This window comes from Myxocyprinus asiaticus, chromosome 44 (assembly GCF_019703515.2).
Source record: "Myxocyprinus asiaticus isolate MX2 ecotype Aquarium Trade chromosome 44, UBuf_Myxa_2, whole genome shotgun sequence".
Taxonomy (NCBI): domain Eukaryota; kingdom Metazoa; phylum Chordata; class Actinopteri; order Cypriniformes; family Catostomidae; genus Myxocyprinus; species Myxocyprinus asiaticus.
The window spans coordinates 13892122-13909152 of NC_059387.1; the positions used below are offsets into that span (position 1 = coordinate 13892122).

General features: G+C 37.2%; 1 protein-coding gene across 1 annotated transcript in view; it reads left to right on the top strand.

Annotated features, from left to right (window-relative positions):
- LOC127434715 (transcriptional activator GLI3-like) overlaps nucleotides 1–17031 on the top strand; it is a 158744-nt gene that overhangs the window by 70133 nt on the left and 71580 nt on the right. The window contains exon 4 of the mRNA XM_051687628.1: nucleotides 11266–11371. Coding sequence (XP_051543588.1) covers nucleotides 11266–11371 — 106 coding nt within the window. The remainder of the gene's footprint in view (nucleotides 1–11265; nucleotides 11372–17031) is intronic.

Consider the following 17031-nt stretch of genomic DNA (forward strand, 5'->3'; position numbering starts at 1 on the left):
CTCCCTGACTGTCTAAGTTCCAAGTTGCAGTGTTTGTTAGGCAGCACTGTATTGATATAAAAAACATGAGTTTTTATGGATTTTTAAGATGCCAGTTCAGTGTCATGTTGACCACAGCACTGATGCAGCATTTAATTTACACAAAATCAAACCCTAAAACCTAAACTTACTCAAAATTTCAGCAGTTTTCTTGAGAGAATACAAGAACTACTACTGTTCTTGTTTCACTCTCTTTGCCTCTCTTTCTTTCTTACGCTTTCTCTCCAAAGGCCTGGTCTCTTGATGAGACCTGTATCACTCAGGATGAGAATGTGTCAAGGATTATTTCAGAAGTATTTGTTTGGTAGGACAGAATAAATGGATTACAACTCCTGCTTGTTTTGTTTTTTTGGCCATAACTATCAGGGTGTCGAGAGGAATGTTGTCAGTGTCAAGGGAGGGAGGAAAGTACAAAATGTGGACGTGTAAACAAATGCCAAATGTGAAAAATGAAAAGGCAGGAGGTTCTGCCCATGTATCTTCTCTTTGAGCACTAAATTAGAGAGCATCAGCCATTAAAGCTGAATCTAATTTGATTCATCTTATATTTAGAGCACAAGTCAGAAAGTGAAGTGGCCTACGGATTTCAGGCAGGAAGAGAGCAATGGAGGGTAAAACAGTGAGAAATTGAGAGTTTGAGAGTTAGAGTGAGACAAATGGAGCCAGTTAGGTGAAGGTCTTAATTTGCCCTGAGTTGCTGACCCTTATCTACCTCTGTGACCTGACCATGATTACACTGATTACTGTGCTACACACTCTAGTCTGCTTCTCTCTCCTCATGCTTGCAATCTCTTGCTAAAAAGAGGCACCAGGGATTATTGCCATACTGTCCCTCCTTAATTTATCCCACTGTGGGATGCTCAGAAATCAATAGAAGGAATCTGCTCTGTGATTTAATTTTATAGAGCAGTAATTAGACCAGTATCTTGTGTTCTGATGAATCCTTTTTGGTTTAGTGGCCAAAATGGTTTTGAACTAGATTCAAGAAAAACGTCATCGTGATTTCCACTTCAGTGGAATTATAGCTACAAACTGACATGTGGTACATCTTGATCCTAGTATTTGAGTGGGATGTCCTTTCTGCTCTGAAAATGAATAAATTTAATCTTTTTGTGCAACGTACAAGGTTGGGTGATCTTTTTTTCCTTGTTAACTCAGTGGTAGGCATACTCTTCTATAGGTGAAATTCTAAATTTTCATTAATACTATTCATTTATGGGACATTTAAGTGGAAGAAAGTTGTTGGTTCACTTAATTTAGTTTTTTTTTTTTTTTGTCTGGCACTGCTAACACCCAACTTACTACAGACAATGGTGAGCTTGTTTTTATGCAACAGGCTTTCTCTGGTGTCTTTAGCTAGTCAGACTAATTGTTAGACAAAGTCTTAAGTTAATGGCTATGTTTATGCAACCAGCCCTAGGAGCATCATTTGAACATTTTATTTAGTAGCCTAAATACAGTATATTGTATAGCATTAATGGAACAATGGACTAAAAACTTATTGTCACCTTTTCACATTACACAGCACAAGATGAAGTTGAACAGATTTACCTTGCTCAGAAGCCTGCTGTGGCAGTATTATGGTACAGTGATGTTACAATATGGTAAAACCTTGGTATTTTTACAATATATCATGGTATTTATATGGTAGGCTACTCCAAGGAACATGTCCAATAAGCATGGTATTGGCTTAGTAATTTTTGGTACTTTTAAGTGCTTTCATGTAACTTTAGTATTTTGATACACTTTTATTTACCTGCAGTAGACAGTTGTTCACAGGCTGCACATGCACTCGCACATGACCTTCTTTATCACTGGCAAGTGATTGAATGCAGCTGCAGGTTTTGTTTCAGAGAATTGTAAGTAAATATCCACTTCATTCAGTGTTGTTTTTGTTCTCTGTCTTTTAAAGCATCCCGTTACTGTTTTACTGTGCGACAAAGCGCTTTAAATTATTCAGCCTGCACGTTAGACAAATTCATCGAGTAGAAACGACTCAAAAGAGTGATTATTTCACGCATCGCTCCGATTCACGAGCCCCGCGCTTGTGAGTCTATGGCCGTGTTCACAATGGCATACTATCCATACTTTTCCCACTGTTTTTGCCAAACACAGATATAACAGAAACAGTAAGAATAGTATTTAGCATTTAGTACATGGTCTATATGTTCCGTGGAGGGCGCCACAACACGTTATTGGAAACACAGGGCGCATTTTGTTTGACACAGATTAGACAGATGCTAAAATTGGCTTGGTAGATCGGCGCCCCAGAAGGGATGCCACCCTAGATGGTCACCTATTTCGCCTAATGGGTTGAGCAGCCCTGATACTATAAGTTAGTGGGGTGTTTATCTGCATTTATGGAAATTTGGGGAATAAATGTAGTTTTATGTGCAGTGAATGTTAACAGTTTGACTTGAGAAGGTTTCTGTGCATTTTTGTTTTATTTTTTATGTCAGCACTGTTTTAGATGGTATTGTTATAATAAAAGTGCATTTTAAATTTAAAAATGTAGAAATCTTTCTTTCTTTCTTTCTCACATATTATTTTATAGCACTGAATTAGTTTGCAATCCATGCAAGTGGAATTTGCTTTGTGTTTAACAGCGTGATGATCCGCAGTTAGAGCCAGAAATCCACAGTCCAACTCACAACACACATTTTAACAACCAAATATATTTTTCTATCCATGCATCCGTCCTCTCCCTCCCTCTCCATGCCTGCACTCCACCACCTCAATTCTGGGTACATTTTGAGCTTTCGCAAAATTTATACAGCTGTAATTAGCCCATTACAGTCACACTAATCTGGAACTATAATTAAACAGAATGCACAAAAGTCAACAGTAACCCCTGCAGAGCAGCGCTCAACAGCCCTCATGTGTGTTTACATGCAGACGCAGCTGGAACCTGCAGCCTGAGCACATAATGCTGTACAAAGCGCATGCTGCTCGCAATATTCAATGTCCTTAAGGTATGCTTCTCATGGGCTTATCAACCGCTTACAAGCATGCACAGGTGTGTGTGGGAGTGTGTGTGCATTTGGTTGCCTGTGATACTTTGTTGTTACTGGCTTGCATTCAAACAAACACATACACACACAGATTGATATAAGTACTTGTTTGCGCATTATCGGCTAGCAGACTCACACACATACAGGACATGCCTGTTTTTCTCTCATGGCAGGGCTTTCCATTGACTTCTATTGTCTGTTGTACTCAGCTAATAATATTTTCTATCCCGTAACCCTAATTTTAAGATTTTCTTAAAATTAAATTAAAATAAGATCTAAAGATTGCATTTTTAAGACATTATTTAGTACTGTATGTTTGAGAAGCCATTTTCCTCATGGGGACCGTTGGCTGCTACCCACAATGTAGGTGATTTTAGGTTAACTATCCTTGTGGGAACATTTCAGTAGAGGCAAATGCACACATTTAATTCGCTGTCAAAATTACTGTTGACTAACCCTAACCCTAAATGAAAAGCTGTTAAATTATAGAATTGATAGGGAAAAGATTATAGATTTTATAAATGAATTGGTTTCCAACTGAGTGTGTCAACGGATGTCTCTAAAGGGTGGTTTGGTGTCAGATTTAGCCCACAATTGGGGAAAATTTTGTCCTCAAACTATAAGCTATAAGTACTTTACTATAAGTAAGTATAAACACACTCACACACAGAGTTTAATGCTCATTGGCCCTTCACTCATCAGGTTTGTGCAGGCGAGCGTGTTTGAGCAGTGAGATCATGAGTGAGTGAAGTGGTGTAATGAAATCTGGCAAAGCACAAGGCGTGTGCACACACACACACACACACACACACAACAGTGAAAAGCACCACAGAGCCATTATATGTTCCACATTACTGATTCACAAAGTCTCCCAGTCTCCAGTCTCCCCCTCTCTCTCCTTTTCCTTATCACTCTCTTCTGTGCACCTTTTGTCACGGTGTCTTTGTACTCTTTCAGCGAGGCAGTGACTTGAGTATGAGCGTGAGTGAGATGTTGCACTGATGATTGGTGAAAGTTTTCACTTCTCCGCTTTGCTTATGACTTTTTAAGTGGCAGTAGAAGAGAACAGTTTATTGTTCTCACAATCCGATCTGTTGGTCACAACACAATTACCTCTCAATCGAGGAGATAACATAACATTAGACCAATCCCCCAAAGAGCATGTTTAATAAAACTTTAATAGAGAAGGAGGGAAAAGAAAAGAAAAGAAAAGAAAAAGTGAGTCTTCATAAAATGATTAAGGGAGTGATTTTAGTAAAAGCTTTAGGCTGTATCATCCTCCTAAAATAATAAGCTGTAATTGTGATCATATTCACACTCTCTTTTCTGAGTGTTTGTGTTCCATCAGAAACTAATGAGTCTGGTCAAAGTTTGCCTTTAATCAGCTCTTTCATTAAAACCCTTTATAATCGTGTCTTAATGACTGAGCCGTGAAATAATGACAGCAAAAAATCGCCCGCTGTATTATGCATGACAAAAAGTGATTGTTGAAAAGCAGCGATGTCGGTAATAGACCAAAAAGCACAGTATGCTTTTAAAAAAAACTCCAGGAAAGGGTGCTACCTATACTTAGTTTGGATTTTAGAGAGATTCTTTAGAGTTTTGGTCTCTGTCTAGGAGCAGTTTCCCTATGAGCTTTGATGAAGTATTTCCTGGGAAGCAATCCAATGGTGTACAAGAGATTAGAAGTCACTTCATTCTGCCAAATACTGATTGTTCTGTTTTGCTTTGGCTCTGGAATCAAGCCATTCGACGTAGTGGCAGTAAACATTTATTTATTAACGAATACAGTAGTTACAGTATGGTCCTCGATGCTAATTGGTCAGTACAACCGTGCTAAAGTGCACAATATATTAACAACTATAATTCGAAACACCAGTTCACCTAGCAAGTGTGTACCATATATCGCTCTATTGAGTAGTAGATATAGTGATACACTCTACTGTATCACACATAGAGTACCATTCTTTATTTGGAAATTGAATTAAGTAAAAGTACAAGTATTTAATTCAAATTGCACTCGAGTAAAGTACAAATCCTCCCAAATAATACTTAAGCACAGTAATGAAGAATAATTACAAGTACTTTACACCATTGGTCCTGACATGGCAAACGTGGGCCTCTGTTCTAATTAGAACCAAATTTGTGAACAGCCACCAAATGAAATCCAGAGTCACATAATTTACTCCATTATTTAGTAGGAGGAGGTTATGGATTTCTGCAGATATATATATTCCATTTTTTTTCTCAGTACACTGTATGTTTGGTTCTCTCCTGGCCCTGGTTGTTTTCTTTTGAAATGGAGTGAGTGGGCCTAGGACAGGAAGACGAAGACAGCAGGCTCTATTTAGACCTTTTCAATGTAAACAACAGAGTGAGAGTCGAAGAAACATCTGTCTGTTATGCTGAGAGTGAGAAAGTGAGAAAGGAGGGGAATGGGTTGTGAGCAAGTGAAATTATTAAGTGTATCGATATGCGATAGTTAGAGTAAGATGAACTGCAAAGACTCACCTGATAGAAGGAACAAGATAAGAAGTGAAAGATGAAGGGATTGATAAAGGACAGGAAGAGGAGGTTGATGATGGGAAAGAAGTAGAGAGGAGTGTACTAAGAGAAGGAACAAGGGAGAGGAGGAGAACGAGAGAGGACTGACAGAGTGCAGAGCTGCCCTGGAATGAGGGAATGATGGCGTGATGAAGTGGAGGAAGCTGAATTTAGTGACGGTGAAATTTTGAGGAGGGAGGGAGAGACGAATGTTGATGTGAGGGATGAACAGAACACTGTGAGTGAAGGAATAGGAAAAGGGAGGTAAAAACGAGTGTTGAGTGATGGAGATGAGAGAAACAGAGGTGGAAGTTTACTCTGAGTGCAGTGCAAGAGCAAATATTTGAAATTATAAATTGATATAAAAAAGAGTGAAGCTGTACAGCGGATGAAAGGTAGTGAGAGAGAGAGAAAGAGCGTCTCATGACAACTAATCATTTGTATGACATTGTGAAATTGTAAGATATTATATGACGTGGCTCATACAAAAACTTTTACTCTTATACAGACTGACCAGTCAATAAATAGAGATTTAAATCGATACAATACAGGCATCGAATTTGAGCTAGCCTCCTATGCAACATTTTATTTTATGAAAGGAAATGTCTGTGAACAATTCTGGATACCCATTCCACATTTATTCATGCAATACAAATGACTGATAGTAAATACGATAACCTGTAATATGCTTGTTGCATCTGATTCCAAACCCCAATGTTTTCTTTCTTCTGATACAAAAAAAGTTATTGTCCTTGTAAAATCATGGTTGGACTAAGGGTTTGAGTTTGGGTTTAGACTTTATGGTTAGGTTTAGGTTTGGGGTTTGGGTTGGGGGTTAAACTCAGAAAAAAATCGCCAGAACACTGTTTCAAAGCACCAATGTTTCTCTTTCTTCATTGGTACACAACAGTGATTTTTCCATTAAAATCATAGTTAGGTTTAGGATTTGGGTAGGGGTTAGACTGTATGGTTAGGTTTAAACTTAGGAACAATCCTGATAACATTGTTCGTTTATTCGTTTATTTTTCTCTATGGAAATAAAAGCCGTAGGTTTTTGTATGAAGTCCTAAGATTTCTTACAATTTCACTATCTCATAATAATTAGTATGATTTGTCATGAGACCAGGATGGTTATTATGAAAGAATGTTTACAAAGTTATTAGATTACCAGAGTAATCTCAGAACAGAGGCTGTTCCCATCGAGAAAAAAATACAAAAATAATTTGTACATCTGCGCTGTATTTTTTTCTGTGTAAGCATGCGCTAGTTCAACGTTTCTGACTGGTGCACCATGTCATCTTGCTGTTTTTGTTGTTGTTTGTTTTTAAGACGCTTTGTTGAGATAAAAGAGCTTTGAAAGTGTTTTATTCCAGTCGTTGCGCTGCATCTAGCTTTTGCTCAGTAAAACGTTTAGCCTGAATGGCCCTTAATACTGTCTCAATTTCCCTGACATTTCTAACACTCCTTCAGTCTCTCTGTTTATCTTTCACTCATTCTTAAATTTTTAAATTTTTGACATTTTTAATAACTAACTGGTACAGTGGCACCTAAAGTTTTTGGACACTTAAGCCACATATAAAAATGTAGATATGGCATTGCATTACAAAACAAAATATCAAGTGTCATCTGTAAACAAATGATGCCTTTTCTCAGAACTAACTTCACTTGTCTTAGCCATTTTGACATTTTGTATTTACATTTAATCAGCTGGTAAAACGTGGTGATTTTTAGTGGATATATGAAGTCAGTTCTCCTCAGGTTTACACAGGTGTCCTAGCAGAGTAATTACAGGTGTAGTTCATCACATGAACGATAGACATGTTCCTCTAATGTTTGACAAATTGAATGTGTCCTTTTTGTCTTCATTTTGTACGGTATATCTATTGTATTATTGTTTAAAACTTAACAAACTCATGTGAAATGTTTGCATGAAAAGTATGCCTGTGTATCTTTCTTTAGAATTCAGTATATACCATTTGGTTTGATGTATTGTTTTTTCTTTTCTTTTTTTTTTATCCCCTTCTCTCCCAATTTGGAATGCCCAATTCCCACTACTTAATAGGTCCTCGTGGTGGCGCGGTTACTCACCTCAATCTGGGTGGTGGAGGACAAGTCTCAGTTGCCTCCGCTTCTGAGACAGTCAATCCGCGCGTCTTATCACGTGGCTCATAGTGCATGAAACCGCAGAGACTCCGCATGTGGAGGCTCATGCTATTCTCCGTGATCCACGCACAACTTACCACACGCCCCATTGAGAGCAACAACCACCTAATCGTGACCACGAGGAGGTTACCCCATGTGACTCTACCCTCCCTAGCAACCGGCCAATTGGTTGCTTAGGAGACCTGGCTGGAGTCACTCAGCACACCCTGGATTCGAACTCGTGACTCCAGGGGTGGTAGTTACCCAGGCCCCAGTTTGATGTATTGTTAATACAATTACATTCATACATTATTAAGTGTGGTTAAATTACCCATTGAATGTCCAATTCACTATAAAGGGTTGAACTGTAAATAAAAAAATGCTTTATACTCTGATAGAAGGATTTATACCAAAGATGTGTTTTCTAGGATGCAACTGCTCATTAATACATGACAGCTTTCTAATGCAGCCCTGTATGAGTTTTTTCCTTCTGCAATGTTGTTTCAGTTCAAGGGCAACAAGTACAATCCTCAAAAACACTTGGGTCCAGTGTCAAGTTCTTTCTTGCTCTATGGACTTTTCGATCTTATCAAGTGTGATTTTCTCAAGGACTAGCATTGGAATGAGAGCTGCGGGACTTGCAGTTTCACCAATTAAGTTTCTGAGTGGTGTCACATGGTGTATGAAAACGCTAACGGTCCCTAATGGGAGGTGAGGAATGAGGTAAAGCAGACCTGTACAAGTGCGAGCTGGAAGCAGCATGGCTGCCTGGTGTTAGTGCCGTGCTTGGCAGCATGTACTAACCGGGATTGAGCCCAGATGTTGGGCATAGGTCCCTGGGTGCAGCCCTTAAACACCTTGGCACACAGATGCCAAATGTTTACAAGCTAAGAACACATCCGCTTCAGCACCCCACCCTTTTACAGTGCCAGAACACACTTCATCTCTGCCTTTCTCCATTGTTCTTTTTCTCTCCATATGCCCTCTTTTTCTGTAAAAGAAAATTAACAACAAATACCATGGTATTACAATTTTTTTAGACATGATACCAAGTCAGTACCTTGTTTTTTGGACATGTACCATGGTTAACCTCCTGAGACCCGAGCTTGACTGCTGTGTGCATTTTCCATTTCCCTTTTTGATTTGTAAGTAGTAGCACCTAATAAACAAGCAAAAAATAAAAATAAAATATATATTTTTTTAGAGCAAATAGTTTTCCTAACAAATTATGTCCACATAAGAAATTACATTTAAATGTATTTATTTTTTATTTCCAAACTAAAGAAAGTCCGATTTTTTTCATCAAATCGTTTATTATGTTTCCAGGAGTGTTGGTTATTCATGTTTTTGAGACATTACAGACATTATTTTTGTAAAGCTGAATAATTAATTCCTATTCAAACTAATGACCAGCATCAACAACTCACTGCCAAGCATGTTAAAATAACATTTAGCATTATAAACTCTAAATCTATGTACTGATTATCAATGTCCTATGTCTGCCAAACATGTTGAGTTGCCCAAATATCATCTGCAGCCTGAAACTGAACTTTTGGTTGGATTTTAGGAGTGAATGCACTTGGCTGCATAGAAAGCTATATGATGCACCCTTGCTCCCTATTTAGAGAATGATGTAACCTCCAGTGTGCTGTCTGTTTGCACTGGTCTCAGAACACTTCAGAATGAACCTTATTTTCATCCTAACTCCATATAAAGCCTCTGAAAGCAACATTTTGATTTGACCCATTGATTCTGTATGTGAAAATGCACAGTAAATATACTGCATAGGAATGCATTTACTAATGTTAATAAATGGAACCGTATTGTATAGAGATAACAAAATTAAATATAATAAAATTAAATGAAGAAAAAGGACTGCACAGATGTGTTAATGTTGAAAGGTATTCAAAATAACTAACGTGTTGTTTCAACTTGTGAGGGAATAATGTCCCAAAATCAGAGTATGTGGACATCATATTTATCGGCGTGCTGACGTGCGAAAAATGAATTTTTTAAAATGGCTTATCAAATGAAAATAGAGACGCTACTGTTTACACCCAAACAGGTTTCAATGAAAAATCTTAAAGCGGTTTCTTACCAGAGGCACTTGCCCGCTCTCAAAACTGTTCTGGCAGATTGTGACGACCCACTTTATCGAGCAGCTGTGATTTAAACACTTCTGAAAGTCAAGAGCTATTTTCAAAGAATTGTGTGCCAAGGTCGGACCTTTCAGTGGTCCAGTCATATCGAGCTATCGCACACTCATAACACATGCACGAATGGTCAAAACACGTCATCGTTATATGAATAAACTGTTTCTGTCACCTGAATGCACATTTTAACTTATGCAAAACTCTAGAAAATCCACCTCGTCCTAGCGCAATCAAGCGTTTCCATTCAGGATTTCTTATGCGCAATTTCAAAATGTGCATAAAAATAGTTGGATGGAAACCCAGCTATTGTATTTTTCCCTAAAAAGTCCATAAAATGTTAGTCATTGTGATGCAGTTTTTCATTACAATTTTACACACTCTTTGACCCTTATATTTAAAATGCTGTTTTTGTTGTTGTTGTTGTTGTTGTTGTTTTTGTTATTTTAAGACTTCTATACATAAATACCCTCTGTTATGATTGACACACTAATGGGTATATTATACAGTATATCTGATATTAGCCTCACGTCCTTAGCTAATTGATTACTGGACCCAGTTTTTAACAGAATCGAACAACATATTTTAACTGGAAGTGATTTAAGCTTAAGCATAAGTTTCTGCATTGAAATATATCTTGTGCTGATGTTTTACAGTGATTATGCGACTATGGCTCCTCTCTGAGGTCTAAATTTAGGCTTTGTGATCTGCTTTCATCCCAGTGTTTTATCTGTATTTTATAAAGTCCTCCCACTTTCTCCCTGATGGTTGTGACGAATCACTTTTTGTGCCCGTGAAGCTCATTGAAATGGAACGGCGCACACAATCCATGCTGCATATATAAACATAAGCACATGTGGGTCATATTACACAGAATATCTTCTCACAAAAGGTTGTCATTGCTGATTAGCCTTGATGCAGCTGTGTGTGTGATGCGAGTGTGTGTGATCACACTCACACACAGTTGCAGATTTGTGTTATGACTGTTTTTAGTTTGTGGATGTTTATGGTTTTCGACTGTTTGATTTTACTGATATGCCCTCTTGTTTGATTGGAACAAACATTCCAAGTCTATGTGTGCTGTCCTACAAAAAAGTACTATGGCAGTACCATGGTACTGTAATGGTATCAGATGGTAATACTATAGAACTTTCATATTATTATACATTAATGTACCATGGTATTTGTGTAATATTCCAAGGTCCCTCTAAACATACCATATTACAACAACCATGGCACATGTCAGAAAAAAAGCGATGGTAGTACCATGGTACTTTTCACAATCTACTCAGATAATTAGTGAATAATTAGAAAGAAATGATAGACAGAATCTCTGGCACTCTTTTTAATACTTTTTTAATACTTTTTATTTTTTATAGCTCCACCTCAGTTCTTTCCTGCTTTTCATCCTCCGGTACCCATCGATGATAGACACACACAAGGCCGGTACATTTACGAACCTTCACCAGTACCTCCGCTTCACATGTGAGTACAACACTTTCATTTTGAATCTGTCAGCACCTACAACTGCCACCATTAATGTATTCATGTCATCTATCCAGTCTAAATATGCATATATGGTAACATAACTTGCAGTACAGACAAGCAAATCTCTTCCTCCTCAGGGTGAATCTTACCTGTCAAGAACCGTCACATTTCGGCCCAAAATTAAAAGATAGAGAAAAGAAATTATATTTGATGTAAAAACCCCATTTTTAAGACCATTAAAATTTTCCTGATTTTCATTACCATAGTGCATAAAATTCTTATTCTTGTTGTGATAATGCAAATAATATTGGTAGATTATTTAAATGTAAAATGTAAAGTATTTGTAGATCATGGAAGTGTTTGTTTTACTGCATTTATGCTAATTTTTTTAAATCATTTTTTTTTTACAGTTACTTTACTGTAATGCAGTAAATGTATTACACTTTTGAGAATCTAATGAAACTCACCATTTATTGAAATACTGGAAATTACAAAATAACTCACTAAAGGTCTGAATGCAGTACGTTAGTGAGCATTTGCGAGGAAAATTACTGTAATGTGTGAATGTGTAATTTTACTCCCAATTTCTTAGTACTGCAATGCGTCCAGACATAATGTGTCAAGAGGCGGAACTTTATGTAAAAAGATACTGAATTGTAGTAATGAAAATCTAATAAAAATCACCACTGAAAATAATGGAAATTACAAAATAATTCAAATATAAATATCTGGATGCATTATGGTAATGAGAACTTGGGAGGAAAATTACCGCAATGCATAAATATGTAATTGTCTTTCCAAATTTTTATTACTGTAATTTTCTTATAAGTAATGCGTCCAGAGCCGGTACTTCATGTAAAAGGATACTGTATTACAGTAATGAGAATCTTATGAAAATCACCACTGACAATAATGGAAATTACAAAATAACTCAAAAGAAAATGTCTGGATGCATTATGATCATGAGAATTTAGGAGAAATTGCTTTATTGTCTTGAAACTAATAAAATAAATCTTAATGGCCTTAAAAATAAACCATGCATTTTAGGGTGAAATGTGACCTGCACATGTTCATGCCTCATTCTAGGACCTTGATGTATGTGTCAATCATTACTTTGTGGTAGATTTCTTTATAAGCTGTGTATGATCATCTGTTCATGTCTAGGCTGCTGAATCATAGGAAGGGTGATTGTGTCTGGTCTTACTGTAGGGATGCGTGTTAGCGCTCTTTCCGTGCTGTGTCATCCATACATCTCTATGGTGATCTCTGGTTTAAAGTGTCAGAGATCAAAGGGCAAGGGAATACACTGTCAGAAACACGCTAATGAGTGCGTCAAACACAGAGACAGACAGAGCAGCCTGTTAGTGCATGATTCTTTTAAAACCGCTCATCAAGCCCTGTCAGAGGAAACGGAACAACTCCTCACTCTCCACAGCTGTTCTACAAGCTGTCACATGTAGCACAACAATGCCCCACCTCAACCCCAACCCAGGAAACTCTTTGTTACTAATGTACACCTACAGTATATGAAAATGCTTATAAAGATGTTACCTTCTTCAAACAGAATTCATGAGATTAGAACAGTAATTTGCTCCTTAAAGGCCACTTTTAAAGGCCGTTCAGACTGACAGCGATTACATTTCTGAGGTTGGTTTTCAAATGAAAATTTGCATAAAGTTGAACTCTATTGCATCACTGTCAAACATGTCGCATCAGAGCTTTCACTGAAAATGAATGACTTCCAGTTTCAAATTGTTGTCACTTTGAACGCCCCTTGAGAATGCAGTTCACCAGTAATTGTGTATTGGTTTACAATCCTAAATAAAGTTAAATAAAAAAAATATTACATATATGCTTTTTTCCCCTTTTAGTGGTAAGGTTAGGGTTTGGGTTAGGGTTAGTCTGTAGTCATTAGAGGCAGGCCGATAAATCGGTTTTACTGATTAATCGGTGCCGATAGTTGCTTTTTGGAACTATCGGTTTTCGGCAAAAATCTATGCCGACAGTTTTTGTTTTTTTATTATTTCACTTGTGTTCCTCTGTGGAATTCTTCAGTTAAAATGGCTTGGTTTTACAATACAAGCAGCAATTTAGGTGCAACAAAATCACTGATACCCTTTGCTGTATCTACATTTTTATTAATATTTGTATCCTCACTTCAGTAGATATTTAGTTATTTTAATTAGATAATCAAGTGTTTTAAATTGAAGCGAGGGCATGCAAAAACATTTTGACTATATAGAAAGGTCCCCCATCAGTATATATACGTTGTGTCTCCAACTTCATACCTTGTGAATAATAATAAACCTTATTCCTCATTAAACTTCATCTGGTGAAATAGTATATAGGCTATAACAATCTTAATTTTGGTTCACACCTAAATATAGAGCAAAGCCAAGTCTCCATCTTGGTTAAAAGTTAAAAATTTTACCATTCTATTAAATCAGTTTTAAAAACTATCAGCTGATTAATCCACAACCTTAGTTTCAGTATTCAGTATCGGTCGACCTCTAGTAGTCATAAGGATTCCTCCGGTAGGAGGAAACCTATTGTTTTTGTTAGTATTCTTCTTATTATTATTATTCCTGTAGCTCTAAATTGCCCAATAACTCAAGATCTCCTTGGTAAAATTGGAACATTGATTCTACAGGCCACGAGTAACTACCACACCAAAAATGGCCCACGTGAGCCTATAGGTGGTGCTACAGGCCACGCCCAAATGTGTCCATTTTCAAAGTGATGCCATTTCCACCCCATAAGTCCAAAATTTCTGAAACCTGGTATATATGCCTCATTTCTCATGAGGAACAAAAAAGCCTCTAGAACCCATAAAATCCGCCATGATGGATTTTCTTGTACAATACAAATTTGTCCAAAACTACAAAAATCTACTCCTCCTGAACCATAGCTCCAATTGGCTTGAAACTCAGTATGTATATGTAGGATACATGTCTTTCAATTTTTATATTTAGCAAAAATGAATACAATACAAAATGGCTGAAAGGTGTGCATTTATGTAAATGTCCACATTGTCTCAATATCCATATGTCCAAAAAATCTAATGCCATTTTGACTAAAGTTTTATCCAACCTAACAGGCTTCAAGATGACATCACTCTGAAGTACTGTGCAAAATTTCACCTTGATATGTCAAAAGATGACAGAATTACAGTTTACTACTCTTTATCGCTAACGCTAAAATAATGCTGTACAAATCCGCTAGTCATAAAACCGATACTTTGATTCAATCACCAGTTCATATGAAGACTCTTGCAATGTTTAATAACAAATTAATGAAAAGTTGTGTACATGTGTGAAGTACATGTCTCTACCATGTAAATATTTACATAATTTGCTGTTTTGAGGAGGAATCTGCATTGCTGCCTGCAGCTTTATTATTAGATTTACATAAAAACACTAGAAGTCTATGGTATGTCCTTATTTAGATAGCTTAGTAAATATGCATGTGTGTGTTTCCTGACGCATTCTGTCAGGTCAGAGATCATGAATTTTCTCTCTATATGGGGGATTCCCCTCAGCTTTCCATGTTCTCTACTTCACATCTTCACTTTTCTAAACTCTCTCTTTCATGTTGTTTCTTCCATTTTATTATTTCTGTTGTCTACATTGTCTTATATTTAATTTATCGTTAATGTCTACCATGTTTCCTTTTCGATTTACCATCAATATGTTTGCTTTTTTTTAATCCATTGCTCCCATCCATCTCTGCTACCCTCTGCTTTTCTCGCTTTTCCACCGTCACGGTAAACCATTGTAGCTCTATGGCGGGACAAATTGAATGGGGCAGCTACTTGGTCCATATTACGTTTCGTATTCTTCATCATTACATCCTCTGCCTCCCCCAGTGCCCCCACCCCATCCTCTGGAGTCATATCTCTCTTGTGCCGTTACACCACAAAGAATAATGAATTTTTTATGTCATCACCTCGCTGTAACCCATGCGCTAAAGAAAGGTGTGAAAAAGGGAGGGAAGGCACGTGCCGAGGGCTTGATTGATGTCCGATGTCAGCATAAATAAAATGGCAAATATAATTTAGCATTTAGCTTATGCGGAGATAATGGAGCAACACGAGACTCAAACAAGACTCAGACAAACATCTGCCACGCTTTATCATCCAGTGGAGAGATGAATGTAACAGGGCACGGCTTAGAGGTGCAGCATGAGTGGAAGAGAGTGAAAGCAGGTGAATTAAATTATGGGGGAGTGGCTGTATTGCTTGACTTGCCACATTTACCTTGAAGTGGACAGACGCACCCTTATGTACAGTACATACTTAACAAAGCAGGAATTGTGCCACAAATCACTTTGCTCTTGAGTCTATGAATATGACTGAGAGATAACAGTGTCTGGGCTCATTAATATAGTTTACTGACATGGAAAGAACCTTTATTTAAGTTTAAGGGACAGAAAACTGATAGTTGGGAGTTAAACACTCCCCCAACTGTAATGTAATGTTTATTGTGTTCAGTCACCATTGACATCTTGTCTTTGAAACCAACATAGCCAGGCTACTTGGTCGGCAATGCACTCTAATTAAAGTCGAGTTAGTCACCCTTATGAGGATCAGATTTAAAGGGAAAGTTCACCCCAAAAAGTACGTTTTGTCATCATTTACTCACACTCATATCGTTTTAAACCTGTATGACTTTCTTTCTTCCGTGGAACACAAAAGGAGAATTTTTGAAGAACGTTCATAATGCTCTTTGCTATACAATGAAAATTAATGGGGGTGTCAACCTCCAACAAGAATAAAACAGCACCATAAAAGCATCATAAAAGTAGTGTGCTATATTTCAAGTCTTCTGAAGCCATACTGTATGATAGCTTTGTTTAAGGAACAGACAGAAATTTAAGTGTTTATTTACTTAAAAATCTTGCATTGAAAATCTTGCTTGACATAGAAGCTTGCATGGGTTTTGTGGTGGAACTATTCCCTTTATGTTAGCCAAGAAGATGTGGGGTTTTCTGCTGTCAATTTGTAATGGGCATCTTTGAAATTCTGGATATTTAACATTTATTCATCAATTCATGGTATTGATTATCATTGACAGCCAAGAAGCTGTGAGGGTGGGCAAAATTGTATTTTACTCTTACAAAATCAAAATGTGTCAGACATCTTCTGGCAATGCAGCACCTTTTCTGACATCTTAAATTCCAAAGTTAATCACATAATAGACTAGCGACAAACAAAGGTATCCAGAAATGGCTGATTATAGTTACATACCTACAATGAAAGTCTATGCGGCAACTGGTTGCCTCATAGACTTCCATTGTAAGTGCATTTAATTTAAGTGCAGTTTCTATCTTTCTCCCTTGGAACACAAAATGTGATATTAGGCAGAATGTTAGCCTCAGAAATTTCATAGAAAAAAGATGAGTAAAGGAGGACAGAATGATATTTTTTGTTGTGAACAATCCCCTATAGCCTTTTTTAATTTATTTTTATACTTAAACTTAAAAAGTAGTATCACATCACAGAATAAAGGGAGATGAGGTGTGTGTAGATGTGTGTTTCCGTGCATGTACAACTCGGGAGCAGTGACAGAGGTGTGGGAGTGAAGGTTAAGAAAGAAAAATTAAATTGTTTAAGACAAGTTCTCCTCGGTGAACAGAATTAATCGTTATTAGCACTCTTA